Source organism: Mycetomoellerius zeteki, unplaced genomic scaffold, assembly GCF_001594055.1.
Source record: "Mycetomoellerius zeteki isolate Tzet28-1 unplaced genomic scaffold, Tzet1.0 scaffold331, whole genome shotgun sequence".
NCBI lineage: Eukaryota > Metazoa > Arthropoda > Insecta > Hymenoptera > Formicidae > Mycetomoellerius > Mycetomoellerius zeteki.
The window spans coordinates 25388-41770 of NW_017257318.1; the positions used below are offsets into that span (position 1 = coordinate 25388).

At 32.8% G+C, this 16383-nt stretch overlaps 2 protein-coding genes across 9 annotated transcripts; one reads left to right on the forward strand and one right to left on the reverse strand.

Moving 5' to 3' along the window:
* The first annotated feature begins 406 nt into the window (after nucleotides 1-406).
* On the forward strand, nucleotides 407-11725 carry lqf (epsin homolog lqf). 8 transcript variants are annotated; one of them, XM_018452100.1, is made up of 16 exons: nucleotides 407-589; nucleotides 2311-2361; nucleotides 3302-3418; nucleotides 4833-4925; nucleotides 5097-5355; nucleotides 5875-6074; nucleotides 6299-6350; nucleotides 6573-6735; nucleotides 6837-6966; nucleotides 7210-7297; nucleotides 7427-7435; nucleotides 7620-7747; nucleotides 7828-8122; nucleotides 8210-8389; nucleotides 8607-8627; nucleotides 10027-10092. In XM_018452100.1, the coding sequence occupies exons 3-15, from the start codon at nucleotides 3404-3406 to the stop codon at nucleotides 8621-8623; spliced, it is 1629 nt and encodes a 542-aa protein (XP_018307602.1). In that variant the 5' UTR covers nucleotides 407-589; nucleotides 2311-2361; nucleotides 3302-3403; the 3' UTR covers nucleotides 8624-8627; nucleotides 10027-10092. The 8 variants fall into 8 exon arrangements, with proteins under 8 accessions (XP_018307602.1, XP_018307595.1, XP_018307599.1 ...); XM_018452093.1 differs by lacking the exon at nucleotides 8607-8627 and having other exon boundaries at nucleotides 408-589; nucleotides 10027-11725; XM_018452094.1 differs by lacking the exons at nucleotides 407-589; nucleotides 8607-8627 and adding an exon at nucleotides 845-1095 and having other exon boundaries at nucleotides 10027-11725.
* Nucleotides 11726-12933: 1208 nt separating this feature from the next.
* Nucleotides 12934-13803, reverse strand: LOC108725208 (protein C10). The gene is made up of 3 exons (XM_018452077.1): nucleotides 13604-13803; nucleotides 13216-13392; nucleotides 12934-13137 (listed from the first exon to the last, which is right to left on the reverse strand). The coding sequence occupies exons 1-3, from the start codon at nucleotides 13641-13643 to the stop codon at nucleotides 13004-13006; spliced, it is 351 nt and encodes a 116-aa protein (XP_018307579.1). The 5' UTR covers nucleotides 13644-13803; the 3' UTR covers nucleotides 12934-13003.
* Between the last annotated feature and the right edge of the window lie 2580 nt (nucleotides 13804-16383).

Sequence of the window (16383 nt, forward strand, 5' to 3'; positions counted from 1 at the left end):
TACTTGTAAAATCTCAATCTAGTCTACTGTAAACATAATGAATAAAGAAAAACGATTAAATCAAGAAACAATATTCTCTTCATTTATCTGTGCAACAAAAAAATAATTTTTTCTAACTGTGTCTAAGAAGACAACTATTAGAAATTTGCTACTAATTAGAAATTTACCCTAGATTGTATACACCTGTCTTCTTACATTTATGTGATTTATAACATTTTACCTTTACCGTTTTATTAGAAAACAAGGCTAAAATAATGCAATAGTGTTGATTCCTTGAATAATCTGTAATTATTCGACATATCGGCTAATTGTAAGTCCATCTGAATAAATTAAGGATTGTGAAACGTACGATTCGGAGCATTCGGAATAGAAATTCGCGAACGCGACGCTCGTGCGCGGGCGCGGCGGATGGAGCGGAAATATTTTCGAGCGCCATCTTGCCCCGCAATCGTACAATTCGTCAGTGCCTGTGAATGGACTTGTCATAAGTGTCTTACTTATTATTTCGCCTCTCTGTCCCTGTTCCCTGTCTTGCTCTCGAGAGCTCCGCGTTTCTAAATTCTCGAGTGATACCATCCGCGCACACAAGGTAAGTACAAAGATCTTGCCGTCATCGTCGTCGTCGTCACCGTCACCGTCATCGTCGTTATCATCATCATCATCATCATCATTCGGACGAATCGGATGGACGCGATGGGGTTTCGCGAAGATCTTGCGCGACGGTCGCGGACGTTGTCTGTCCTTCGGGAAAACGGGAGCCGCGCCCGTCGCCGTCTCCCCCAAGCTCGACCTCGGTCGTAACGGCCAGTAACGGCAATACCTCGTAAGATTGACGTGTCACGTACATATACTTACGTCTATCGCGCGACGAGGATCCCTCGGTGGGCGGGTACGCGCGATAGCGCGCTCCGCCAGTCACGGCTGGAGCGGAACGGCGCGCGTCTGTCCGCTTCCTTCGCCCGTCGTCATCGTCGTCTTCCTCGTTGCGTCGTGTCATGTTCTGACCGAGGGTGTGCGCGCGCGAGCGAGCGAGGAGGCCGACCCCGACCGCGGAGCTTCGACGTGGAGCGTTCACCCGGAGGAGCGCGCGGCAAGGTGAAATTGACCTCTTCTGGATTTAGGCGATTTAACAGCAATTGTACAATAGCAATAATTTCCTGTCTGCGCTCCTTCCCCCGTCGTCTCTCCTCTCCACGCGCGCCGTGTTTTTCGCGCTAAGCGTTGACACGTTAACCAGGGTCTCGACAAATGGACTCGAGATAACGTAAACGCGCAAGTATCTCAATTTTCGAACGTAAATGCCTTGAAATGATAATTCCCACGTGATCGTCGTGCAAGGTTTTTGACGTATGTACACTTGATCACCGCAGACTGTTTATCGCTCGTTGCCGTCGCTGTTTTCCAACTCCGATGTAATTATCGCAGTCACGACACGTGTGAGCTTAGTACATGGGAAATGGAAAGTCAATTGAGTGGTGCAACAAGACAGAGAGGACAATGATCAATACTTTCACGGTCAATTATATGTATAATACTGTTAATATGTCGGAAGGAAGCCTTACAAAGGATCTTAGCTCGCTGTAGTTTCGCGTAATAGATAACGCTTCCAGTTCTTTGCTGGCTGTGTTTATACTCTTGACTTTTTGCAAACTGCAGTTGTGAGTTATGATGATATTTGCATAGTCATGCTCAATAGCAAGAAGAAGACGTTAGTGTCGTGAGAGCAGGCAGGCTTATGTGTGATTATTAAAGATAGAATATTTAAATAACGATGTCGATATCATCTGTTGAATAAATGTAACGAATGCTATTGAAGATCTTAGATCGCCAACTCAGAAGGTCTAATCTACAATGTGCTTTTTGCCTTCCTGTTTCTCGCTTTTTATCATGTGTTTTATCATGGTTTTTCTCTTCTTATCTTATTTCTTCGTTTTCTGTCGCCCGAGATAAAAGTTGACGAACTTCAGAAGAGACAAGAAACACGATTGTTAGTAAAACGCAAAAAGGGGAAAAAAGCAAGAGATAAGAAGTAAGAAACAGGAAGCAAAAAGCACATATTTTAGATTGGGCTTAACCGTATCGATGAACTTCTCTCGAATTCTCAAACTTAAAAATCTCAAGATATTATTAATTCGAGTGATATACTTAGACACAAAGACAATCCGTGTTATTTTTTCGTATATTAATTAACGTTAGGTAAATTGATAACATTGTTCCAATGAATAAAATCATATTGCTATGATAAGATAAGCAGAGAATACAACAGAAACATGCCGCGAATGATAAAGCTCTCCCCCTTTTTTTTTTCAGAAGAGCAGTACAATTCATTAAAGGAAGGTGCACATCTTTACCTCCATCAGTGTAAGTGATTTCTTTCCACAAGCTTTCTGCATGTGCTCTATCATCTGTAAAAAAGGTAGTCTTAACGATAGATTTCTCTATAGTTCGTACTTACGTTTCTAAGAACTTAAACTACAGTTTTTACTTTTCTCAATTTAGCGGTTTGCTTCTCGAAAACTTATGAGGATAGATGCATATAATGAGTATTCGGTTTTCGTAAAATCGCGATGTCACGAATCTTCAAGATCTTTTTGAAACAATGATAGCCTGTATCCTAAACAGAACAACAAGTCACGATAACATCAAAATGACATTAAAATGAATCGGAAATGATTGGAAAATGACTTTCATATAATCATTTTGGAGCCATTTTGACATCATTTTGATATCATAATGATTTGTTGTTCTGCTTGAGTAGTCTCTCAATGTATACGTCGAATTTAAATCGATATTTGACTGTATGTGCGTGTACAGATGTGAAATTGTTTTTTATACTCTCTCAATGAGAAATGCGAACCAAGATGTCGAACCAAGATTTTTCATATATAGCGATACTTCTTACGAAACATATCAATCACATTATTATACATAACTTAAAAAAAAGTAGTTTAGGGAATATATGAGTTGTGCCTATTAAAACTAAAATACAATATTTTTTCTTTTTTTCATTTAATGGTTACTGTTATTTTGCTAAGAGTACAACCTTTTGTCATATTAGGAATTTGTATACGTATTGGACATAGGTATGTGCATCGCTATTACTTTTTTTTTCATGTGCACAATCTTACAAAATTCGTTTAAAATTTTGATAAAAAATTTCATGTAATATTCATTTGCATAATACCATTATTTAACAGATTAATGTGTCATTATCATCCATACGCAGAATGATGAATCATACATTTAAGGTGTGTTAAATTTAGTGTATAAAATTTCTCTTATTTATCGTATCATCTGATAGTCTAGGCTTTTGTTGTGATTCGGACTATTCGGAAGTTTTCTATATTTCTGGGCAAAACCTAGAGCTTCATCAACAACGCCAGCGATATTTCATTAGTCAAGAATGGCGATGCAGAAGGTAAATGCCAATAATGTTCACGACTGTTGAATTAACAATCTGTGCTCACTCATGATAACATGATATTTGATGTCAAAGCATATTATTAGAAGATTTCTGTGTGTTTCACAATAAATTATATTTATCAATCTTTGTAAAGATAATCTGACATTTTTTACAGAAGTTATTGTGTTATGTGTGTTACATATATACATATATATATATATATATACAGATTATTTTTATTTTCCAATTTTTGTTATGATGCACCTTTATTAGTTTGCAATGTTTATTAGCAGAACGTGATAATAATAGATTAATAGTAAAACTGATAATGACAAATGTACATTATGCAAGTCAGTATTGCATTAAATATTGTTGTATAAATATTTAGATTTGATTTGTATTGAAATTTAATACTACACTCCAGATAACTATAAATAATACTCATCTCAAAGATAAGATAGAGAAAAAGAAAGACGGACAGTATAAGTCATAAATTTATATAGGCACATCTCAAAACAAAGTATACATATGATATTAAAATATATATAGGTATTCTTTATTCTTAGAACTTAATAACTTTTTATATTTATGTTTTATTCTTTAGTCTTAAAACTCAATCACTTTTCATATGTATATAAAATGCATAAGCATATTTTTACATATTTTTGATAATTAATCAGGTAAATTATGCTAAAGTACAGATCTTAAAATAAAATCATGGTAAATATAAATTGCATTTTATTTTCTTCGCTTAGTAGTATAATTTTATTTACATGTATGCAATTGTTAATATTTTAATATTACAATATTTAAGAGAAGATACAATTTTATGCTACAATAATTATAATAAAAACATATACTATATATATAAAATTGTATTTGTTGTTTTTATCAATCTTTATTTTAATATACTGTACATAATAATTTTTTTCTACAACTTAAGTTTTTTTTATTATTTGCCTGTTACAATTTGATTAATGTGCATGTCTTGGTTTTAGTTCTAAAATTCCTGTTAATTAACTTATATTTTATTGAAATTTGGTGCTATATTACTAGGTTTGTAATGTTTAAAGTAATGCATACTTATAATTGCATGGCTTTCATGTAAACAAAATATCCATATTTATTATCAGATGCTACTTGCGTCATAATTGACCTGCTATTTTTATATTATAATAATTATAGACCATGTACATTAAAGATTAAACGATCAAGGTTGAAGGATTTATAGGTCTTTGAAAGATTATATATGTATAAGAGTCTTCATATACACAATATAATATAAGTCCTGTAAATAAAATTATTTGTACTAGATCAACATATGATTATTTCCTTTTATATTGGAATTAATACGATAATAAATATGGGTCTTCAAAATCAAGATACATAATACTACAATTAAGTAACATATAGCGATGATATCTTTTAGATGAGAAGACAAGGGCAAGACGTCATGCAGGTGAATTTAGCAGGTATTAGGCGAGATATTATGAATCTTGCCCATAACTACAGCAATGCTCAGGTGATTATTTAAATCTTTTTGTATTACTTGATATTATTTTTCGCCATTAATATGTAAAAATAATAGTAGAAAATCTAAAAATACTGTGTTAAATGGAGAAAAAAATGAATAAAATTAAACATGTAAGAATTTTGAATATTGGTATGAGATAATTGCTATTTTTTTCTATAGAAAGCTGTACGAAAAGCTACTAGCAATGATCCTTGGGGTCCAAGTAGTACACTTATGGCAGAAATTGCCGACTTAACATACAATGTCGTAGCATTTACGGAAATTATGCAAATGTTATGGAAAAGATTGAATGATCATGGAAAAAACTGGCGACATGTATACAAAGCCTTAGTTCTCTTAGAATATCTTATCAAGACAGGAAGTGAAAAGGTAGCGCAACAGTGCAAAGAGAATATTTTTGCCATCCAAACCTTAAAAGGTAACAAACTTAAAATTTCATTAGAATTTTATTTTATAATATATATTAAGATCAAAAATATTCATGTATGTATATGATACATTATTGACTTTATTTAATATTGATGTACTATTGAAAAATTCAATAATTAAAATTAATATTGATGTATTATTAAAAAATTCGATAATTTTTGTATATTAATGATTAAATTTGTATATTAATGAAATACAAAAGTGTATTGCTGTGCATTTAAGGGGATGGGCGGAATAAAGGCCTAATTGTAAAATCTTGATATTAAAAATTAAAATAACTTGCTACTTTTTTATTATACACAAATGAGTATAGTATCGAATGAATTTATGTAATATCTTTAAGAAGTTACATGTTACAATACTTTTCTATTACGATCAATATTACATGCAAAAGCTAATTGCTAGAAAAAGGGCCTAAGTAGAATTGTGTCTTTATTCCGTCCATCCCCTCATTTGTAATTAAAAGAAATTTCCATAAATTTATTAACACAGTCCTATTTTTGCATAGATTTTCAATATATGGATGGGCATAAAGATCAAGGAATTAACGTGCGAGAGAAAGCAAAACAATTAGTGGCCTTATTAAAAGATGACGAGAGATTGAGAAATGAGCGGGCTAGAGCATTGAAGGCAAAAGAGAGATTTGCACAGTCGGTTAGTGGTTTTGGAAGTGATGGTCTGGACACAATGTCACCTGTTAGTAGTGATGTAAGTAGCGTGTTATAAATCAATGATTAAAAACTGCGCTTGCGTTCGGTTTCGGCGCTCACGCGCGCTGTAAGCTTCATTCTATCTTCCTTCTGTGAGAAATAAATAACAAAGATAGAATGAAATTTACAGCATATGAGCGCCGAAACCGAACGCAGCCTGTAACATTTCTCGGTCGACTTTCATTTACTCTTGTAAAAACTAAACTTATTATCATGTTTCAGTTTCAAGATTGGGAACCTTGTAATTTATCCGAATCAGCAGCTAGACGTACAAGTAAGTTCATCTTTATAATATAAGTGTTAATATTTTATAGCTTCTTTTGGTCAAGATCTTCCAAGTCAAGATTACTTTAACTTAACTTAAATTAAGACGAGATAATTTTTACACGTTTGTAAATTCTCTTATCATATCTCGTTTATTTTTCACGTGTATATCAGATGCAAACAAAGATTAATTACTTTACATAAGAATTAACACAACAAATATATTTTCCAGCGGAATTGGAAGCCGCAAGACCGCAAACGGTAGGAGAGGAAGAATTACAATTGCAGCTGGCCTTGGCTATGTCTAGAGAAGAAGCAGAACAAGAAGAACAAAGAAGACGCAGCGATGATGTCAGATTGCAGCTAGCCCTCAGTCAAAGTCAGCAAGATTTTAAGTAAGTAATCAGCGGAATCCAATGTAATCTAATAACACGATATGGAAAAAAAAACGTCTGATCTTGCATTTACGGGGCAATACCATGTGTATGAATTTCAGAACTCCGCAATCTGAAAAGCAAAGTCATATGTTGGATTTACTCGATGTAAATTTAGGAGAAGCAAGCGGTTCTTCAGTACAAACTGATCCTTGGGGTATCCCGATAACAGCACCACCGCCTAGACCACAGGTACTTGCTAATTGTGTCATTGACTTCATGTTCGTACTTTGCACGATAACACGAAATTGTATCGTTTTTGCATGATGCACTACAGTCTTTGGATTTATCTGATTTTCATGTATATAAGGTAGGTCTGATGAATGTTAGAGGACATTAAATGTATCTTTAGAAGAGTGCATAGGTGTGGAATAACATTTTGCTGAAGTAATTAACAAAATGGTGGAAGAATAATAGCGTTCTTGTTTGTCACAGCCGCAGAACGATCCGTGGAGTGTTCCAACAACAAGTACTACATCACCCGCGGTAGACCCGTGGACGCCTGTTCCTCCACAAAGACCAAGTGAGTTGTATTATATATGTATACACAGCAACGTACTCTTTACATGTGATTGTATATTTATTTAATCTCTACATTTATATATTCTTTTTGCATGGTCTTACGTCTTTGATGATTTCCAATAATTATCAGGATCCTCAGGTATAATTAGTTAATTTTTCCACTATTTTTCTTATAAAATATATTTGGATCCTTATTGAGAATGTTTAATTTTTGTTTTTATTGTAATATTTAATGAAAGTAGTGTTCTAAGTTTTTCTGAGCTTTTATTGCAATATTTAATAAATCATTTGCTAGAATTATTCAAATTATGATTTAATTATAGCTGCCACTATCGATCCGTGGCGTGCACCTGCTCCATCTCCTGCTACAGTCGTATCTCCACCTCGTACCAACGATCCTTGGTCACCAGTTCCATCTACTACCACTACTGAATCGGAAACGAATAAACAGGTGATATAGACTTATCCTTCAAAATTCATCGACTCATCAATGTTTATAATAATACACTGATCTGAAATTTTTTGATACAGGGAGCTCAAGATGACGTAACATCTCCATCACCATCTTTCAACAATTCAAACTTGACACAAAACATCGGCTTCGCGATATCGTCGCCTCAAAACATAGGTTTCAATGTACCACCAGTATCTTCAGCCGCTACTACCTTCAGCACTAGCAATGGTTTCAACGGAACAGGGCCAGGCTTCAATAACTTTCCTACTCAAAACAATGGCGCTGCAACGAGTCCCCTCAGCGATTTAGATGAATTTGACGTGATTACTAACAGGGGAAAACTCGGAGCGAGTCCGCAGACGGTGAACAACGGTACTTCAATTATATAAAATTTTTCTGTAAAATACAGCATTAATGTGTGCTGAAATTATGTAATAAAGGTATATGATTTTAAAATAGGTGGTACATCATCAGGAGGAGATCCTTTCGACCTGGGTGGCATGGCTGAAACTCTTCCTGCCAGCACCGGTGCTGTGAAAAAGACACCACAATCCTTTTTAGGAGAAAACTCTGCGCTTGTTAATTTAGATAATCTTGTCAGCGCTACGGCGATTAAGCCATCAGCTCCTGCGCCAGCCGGTAAGTTTTCATTTGTAGCTAGATGATATAAATATCGAGAAAGAAAAGTCCAGTATTCAAAATATCTTTTGTTGACATATATTACTTGAATATATTTCCTATTATATGATAATCCATAAAGACCAAGTATAATGAATGTAATATTCAACGGAAAATTATTCAAATATCATGAAAAAAGATACATTTTACGCTATAACATTCTATGTCTACAAAATAGCGTTTCATTGGAAATAAGTTCGTGAGTATCAATAATATGATTAAAAATATGGCATGAATGCATGGTAACTATTATGTGCAGTGTAATGCTTATTACAACGATATCTTTCATATGTTATGTCAAGAATATATAATTTTTTTTATTTAAGAGTACTGTGATTTAAATCTTTCTTCGAATATATATCTTACGATATTCTAACAGAATACGTAGATTTTCTTTTTTTTTCTGAATAGGTCATTCTTTTTAAATATTCTTAATTTTATCTCTTTTCTCTCTCTTGTAATATGCATTTGTTTATGTGGAATGAATTAACAATTGTCAAATTATGTATCGGACAATTAAAGAACTGAAAGTCCAAATCAATGTCTTGAAAGAACAACCAATCTTATCAAATAAAAGTAAAAAATAAGAAATTTATATCATATATACAGGGTGTCTCACAATTTTTGGCAAAGCGCTTTTGTGTAGATAGAGTGAATTAAACTGAGTCGAAAAGTCCTCTACCATTTTGCAATTTTCGAAATGGTTAACAAGATATTAATTTATGAAAATAGCCAAATCGCCCAGCCTACCGCCAAATGTAAGCGAACGACGAGATAAGACCGCCTAGTAAGGTGTGCATTTGCCGTCGCTATATAAGGCACATTAATGCCAATGTCGCTTGTAAACAACGTGTCTAACGACGAAGAATGCACATCTCTCTAGGCGGTTTTATTTCGCCGCGTATATGATGGAATTAATAAGATGATCACTCCCGTGGATGCACAGTAGGAGAGTGAATTTAGGTAACATTTCATTAGCTGTTCCAGTATAACCAGCGCTATTATACATAGGAAAGGGCATATTGGGGCACATTGATTTGTTATTTCCAGTATTGCTACCATCATTATACCCAATTCACCTTAACAATTCCACCATGGCCGTGCACTTGCATTTGGCAGTAGGCCGGGCGAATTTGGCTATTTTCATAAATTAATATCGTTAATCATTGTCCTGGATAACATTTGTCAAGATCAAGGCCATTGGTGATTGTACCTCTTATTTTCATTTTTACGTAAAAATGAATTTTTAGTGCAATATGTATACATACAAGGTGTTCCGCAATTTTTAACAAAGCGCTCTTGTGTAGACAGAGCGGACTAAACTGAGTCGAAAAGTCCTCTACCATTTTGCAATTTTCGCAATGGTTAACGAGATTAATTTATAAAAATAGCTAAATTCGTGTATATGTATATATATATATATATATGTATATATAAAATTTTCCCTTTCTATTTCCAAATCATAAAGTAACATCTTTTTTAGGTTTTTAAGATATTGATTTATGTTGGACATCGTATATTCAAAATCGTTTAAATGATTGAGCTATCTTCGTGAGCAACAAGAGTTATTTCATACTAACGAACGAACGATTTTACAGCAACCATTTCATATTCAGCAAACCCATTTGCAACTGTGACGCCACCACCCCGTCCTACAATCAATCAGATTCGACAGGATCCATGGACAGCGAATACAACTACGGCTAATCCGTTCCTCTCGTAGCCTGATCGATCAATCGAAAACTTTGTAATTACTGCGTCCCTCGAAACGTGATCCGCAGTTCTACATGTACTATTACGGTATAGATTTCGGTTAACGATAAAAAGAGATATGATTTTACTTATAGCAATTATGGGCAGGGACAGATGTGAATAAGACCAATAAGAAGGCGGAGAAAACATCCCCATCAATGAAATTTTATTAATAGTTTAAAACGTTACTTTTCGACAAACTATATTCCAGCGCACCTATGCTCATTGTAAAAGTCTCTTTTGCTTTTTTTTCTTTTAAATTTCCCTTTGCATGTATTACTTGCTTCTTAAACTTTATTGTGGAATAATCACCTAAATAATTAATTAGTAGAAGCGTGGCATATTTGTAATTAAGTGATGGTTGGATGGTTAAAAGGTACAACATAACAATACAAATCATGTTTTAACTTTGAACGCTTAAGTAATCCCAAGGTACGACTAGATTTTATATACACTTCTTTCTCTATATGATCTATTTTCTATGTATAAATCAATTCAGGGAAAGATTGCTCAGCAATATCGCTTCATTGCTGGGGAAAAATGTAAAGTTACTGCTGGGAAAGAATGTAAAGCTGATAATTTAAGATCAGTTTATGCGTTTTTGTATACACGCGTTTTCTATAGTAAAAAAAGGGAAAAATGAGATCGTGAGACTGTAATCATGATTTGCAAAAGCATTATAAGATCTGTTTTTTATAACTGAACTAGTGTACATTTTTGGAACTTAAAATGAAATAGGTATATGTTTGATATTTGGCTAAAGTGAGAAAAAAGTTCTAGTGCAGGAATGAAAAACAGACCCATTATAACGAACAGAGTTCCGTTCACCGTTATACGCTTAAGATGTGTCGATTATGGTCTGTAAAAAAATTCGATGTTGTGGCTTGCTTTCTAATACAGAATCCGTAATACGGGCAGCTACTGTGTTGCAAAATGTACACGAATTTCTTATATAGCTATATAGCCAGTCATTCACGAATGACGTACTGCGACCTATGGCACACCAAGGCACTTCTAAATGAAAATGCAACTGTGAAAGTAGCATCCACTAAACAATACGAACATTAAGAAAATAATCCGTATTGTTTTTGCTATCCGGATTTTTGGTTTTAATTGACTATGTGCATGTTCATGCAGATTTGGTATAGCTGAAGAATCAAACTCAAGAGCGATAAGAATTGTCTCTATCGCATTCGAAAATCATCGATATTTAAATCGAAATAACAGCGTTATTTCTAATACACTTTCAATTTAACATTTACGTCGACGTCCAAAGTTATGTAAGAGCTCGATCGCTCGTAGGATAAATTTATAACAAGTCTACAAGAGAAGTTCTGCCTACCCATGTTTTTTAAATTCGCATGACAAAAACATGAATCAAGATTTTTTAACATATAAGACAAATACAGGCGTATCTTTTTATTTATAAGAAATGTACATATATTAAAGCACACTGTTCCCCCATTTGTCAAGCGTTTACAGTGTATACAAAAAATTTTTAGTAAACATTTGAAAATTGTTGTACTCGTCAATCTCGTATTATTGATAAAAAAATTTGCTGAGTTATTTTTTTACTCTTTTGTTAAATTTGCTATACATATATTCTTGTCTATATCATTCATACCGCTCTGATATTACATATTGATATTATTTATTTCACAATAATGTCCGTTTATAAATAATGTTGCTATAGATTTTAAGAAGTTTTTTTTACATTGAAATCTTGTACAATGTCAGCCTTTTTTTTCTTTAAAATAACGACGCATTTTTACAGTTTTATACAAAAAGATCTTTATCAATATACAACATTGACAAGGGGGAACTACATTTGCTTGTCTCTCATTCAAGTAAATCAGAAATTGCACGATTCAAGCTGCTCTAAGTAAACGCCAAGTAATTCCAATGTATTATTTATCGTTGAATCTATAATTTCTGTTGGCTTTATATGCAATTTTAATATACTTGCTTATATGAGTGAAATTGTATATTTAATATGTATTTATCCAGATGTTCGCCAGGACATGAAGTTAAAATGTATGATACGTATAATAACGTGTAGAGATTTAATTATATAATCATTGTCTGATTTGAAAATATAAACGATTCTACTAGCCATTGTGCCTGTTGAATATAGGATGATGTACCACACCATCCTGTATACTCTGGTTTCGTTTATGTAGATCTGCATCTTTTTTACCTATTTTATTTAAGATTTAAGTAATTAATGTATAAATCATGATGTATACACAGCTTCATCCCTGTGCGAACAGTGGAATTTTTTGTTTAGCTTTTAGAGCTCATGTAATTGCAGGAAAAAGAATTTAAAGAACATTTATATAAATAAATATTATATATTTTAGTATATTTTAATGATATACTTATTAATATAATTACATAAATAAATATAACAATTTTTAAGTTTCTCAAATTAAATATTTAAAATTCCTTTGATACTTTTCTCCAGAAGATTTGTATATACGGATTTGATTACACTAATTAGAATACATTTAATTAAATTGTTTTATAAAAAAAAAAGACAGAAAGAACATTGCAATATTTTTATTAATACTTTAATAAAAAAGATTTTTTTACACAAATATTTCTATTAAAATATTACAAAACAGATTTTAATGACAATCAGTTTATCAAAATATTAAAAAAATATACATATATATATATAAACAAAAAATTTATATATACATTCATAAAAATGCACGGAATAATTTTTTCTTCACTTTTTCTGCAGACGTCCTTATTTTATTAACTTAATAGTCTTTAGATAAAAATGATATACATATAAACTTTTTGAGATCTTGTTTTAATCTAAAGAGATGCTTCAGTCGAAGAGTTTATCGTAACTGGTGGAAGAAAGTATGAACGGATCTGACTATGTAGCTGTGCTATTTCAGAATCTTCTCTTTCTAAAGCCCGAATGAGCTGTGCAAATTGTACAGTACCTGCTTTGTGTATACATGATTAATTTTTTAACTCTATTTTTATCAGATTTACTTTTATTGTACTCTTAATCTACGCACCTTCTCTTCCTTCTGGAAATCCATAATTTTTTATGACATCCATTTGAATTTGTGTTACTAGTGGGAAAACGAATTGCATCATTTTCAACATCTCATTGCCAGAACTTTCCTTTGCTTCTGCAAGCTTTTGCAAGTTTTCAGGTGTATTTAGTGCTGTCAGAACATCGGTTAATATAGCTGAAAGAAAAAAATATTTATTCATATATTTTATTGTATATTTACAATTATACAATTATATTTTACATAATCATGTTAATATATATACAATATATATTTATTTATTTATTTATATTTAAGTTATCGACAAACTCGTATAATGAACACGTTGAATTGTAATAATATACAACTTCTTATAAAAAAATTATCTTTTAGATTTCTAATTACTTACCTTTTGCAGTTTCCAGTGTAAAACCAGGAACGCTTGCCATAATTAATGTATCGGAATATAATTGAAAGTCGTTTTTTCTCGGCAACGTTATCACTACAGTTGAATCGCTAATTACGTATAGTAAACTGAGATATTGCAGATCACTTTGACATAATATTTGTTGTAGTTAAATCGATAAATATTTATATGTAACAATTTTTCATATATAATCCAGCAGCAAGAACAAATGTTCTTTTTTCAGATTATTATATGTAATTTGACGAGATTTCATTCACTAACAGCAAATAATTGTTTCTTTCACAATACTATCGATAAAACTGCAGTACTTCAATTTATTTACATTTATTTGTAAATGACAGCCATCCGCATATCACTTTGACATTTTCGAGAGCGTCAGATGGCAATAAAGGTCACTAGATCTAAAGTACCGCAAACTCATGGTGGAAATATATATATTTCCACCATGCCGCAAACTCGCATTCATTTTGACGCAAAACGCGGCCATTTCGAATTTATGCATTTGTATATACGTACTTTATTTAGGAAAATGAAGCCATCAAGTACGTAAATCAATGTTTTTTAATTGTAATTAGTTTATCTATGAACAAAAGAATATGTACGAATGCTTAATTTATGTGTTCTTTAGTTTAATACGGGTTTATTTGTTGTAGAAGTTTAGTGCATGAAAGTGCACGAAGAAACATGTAAGTACAGTTTAAAAGGTGAACCATCCAATCACCATGCTTGGAATCGTGTACTGTGTGCACTTCGACTATATTGACGCAACATATGAGTTTGTCACATACTCCAATATGCTCCAACATGCTTCTACCATAGCTCCTACTCACTCTATCAAACGCGTTGGAATGAGTAATGCCTAATTCACACTGGACGCAGCTAGAGTCCTAGATATCAGAGAAGCGCAACCGGTGTTCCGCATTCTGATTCGCTGTTACAGTCACGTGGCTTGGCAGCCATTTATAATACTAGTGACATACTTCTATTTCATTTTATCCTACAATTCTATCTCACATTATCTTACACGTTCTATCCTAGGCAAATGAAAGTTTTATGTTACCATTTTTTATGCGTAAGTTTAAACATTTTAATTGCATATAATGATATATATGTGCTTTGGCACATAAGATTATTGTTTAATCTTTTAAAATATTATTTACATAGGCTGCTTTCCTTTTAGGAGACACAAATCGACACAGTATAACACTCAAACACAGTTTGTCACACATACTCTGACTCTCCTCTCGAGCAGAGGCGAAGTGTGTCGAGTTTGATAAAAAATTGTAAATGGAAAAAATTAAAATATTTAATAAGTTTCCTACTTCTTTCCACTTCAGCAAGAATATCTTCCATTTGAACTGAGACTGGACTGCAACTTTTGCTGATTCCATTTATTTCTCCATCAATATTACATATGTTTTTGTAATTATAACTCTCTTTACTGTTGCTGCAGAATTGTTCTTGAACAGTATCCATGCTGACTAAATTGTGAACTTGTTCGTTAACAGTAGATGCTTCACAATTATCATTTTTTTCAATGTTTCTTGGATGTGAGAACATAATACTGCAATCGTACCTGCAATTATGCAATACCTTATCTTCAAACATTTTTGTTTTAATTTATAAACAAGCAATCACAAACGACTTTAAAATTATTTTATTTCAAACATTTGGAATACTCCATAGATTAAACCATATGAAATTCTTCTACGTATCATACAGAATTATTTATTTGAGTAATCTCTGATGAAAATTTTTCTCAGAATTTTTCACATAATTTTGCAGAAATTCTATATAATTTTTCAGAATTTCCATATAATTTTATAACTTTCTTACATTTTTCATACGAATTGGAACACTTCTCAGAAAATCTACATCTTATCTCAGAATTTTTCATATATATTACTTATGAGATATATAAGATTTCTAAGATATTTTGTATAATTTCTGATGAAATGTTATAAAATCTAAAACAAGAACATTTTTTTTTAATTATGAATGAGAAATTTCAGAATTCACTTGTATAAACAGTTCTGAGAGAAGATATAAACTTTCTGAATATTTCTGAAAAATGTTCTAATTCATACAAAAATTATGAGAAAAATTGTCGCTAGAGATGCAATAATATTTTTTTAATTTCAGGAATAATTTTATCGAGAATCTTTCGAAAAAACCTTTCGAGTAAAGTTTTACTCCGTTAATAGCAGTGCAAATTAAGAGGTTATGGTGATGACAGTTTAAAGGCAGTTTCTTGCATGTCGGCCATTTTTAATACTCTCGTTAGTAACTTTGCGATACTGACTTAAGCCGGTTACGCTTCTCTGATATCTAGGACTCTAGACGCAGCAAGCGTCAAGCAGCGGAGCAGCAACCAATCAATGAGGCGATATTTACAGTGGCGTAAACAATAGCTGCGTTCAGCAGACTCAACAGTTTTGCAACCGTTTTATGATTGTCTGCTGAGATAGGACCATTCTTCTAGATCTAAAAGTATGATCCAATCAGCTCGAAAGAAACTTCCAACAGTTGCAAAACGAACGTTCTGCTGAACGCAGCCAATATCGCCTTGCTGGTTGCTGCTCGCTGCTTGACGCTTGCTATGTTCAGTGTGAATTAGGCATAAGCATTGCCGCGTTTTGTGTGCAGGAGCCATAAGAACATATGCTGGATTTACACTGCATCCAATTTTCGTCGTACGATGCTCTGCATCCAATCAGAAAAGTAATAAACTCCCTGCTCTGCTGCTTGACGCTTGCTGCGTC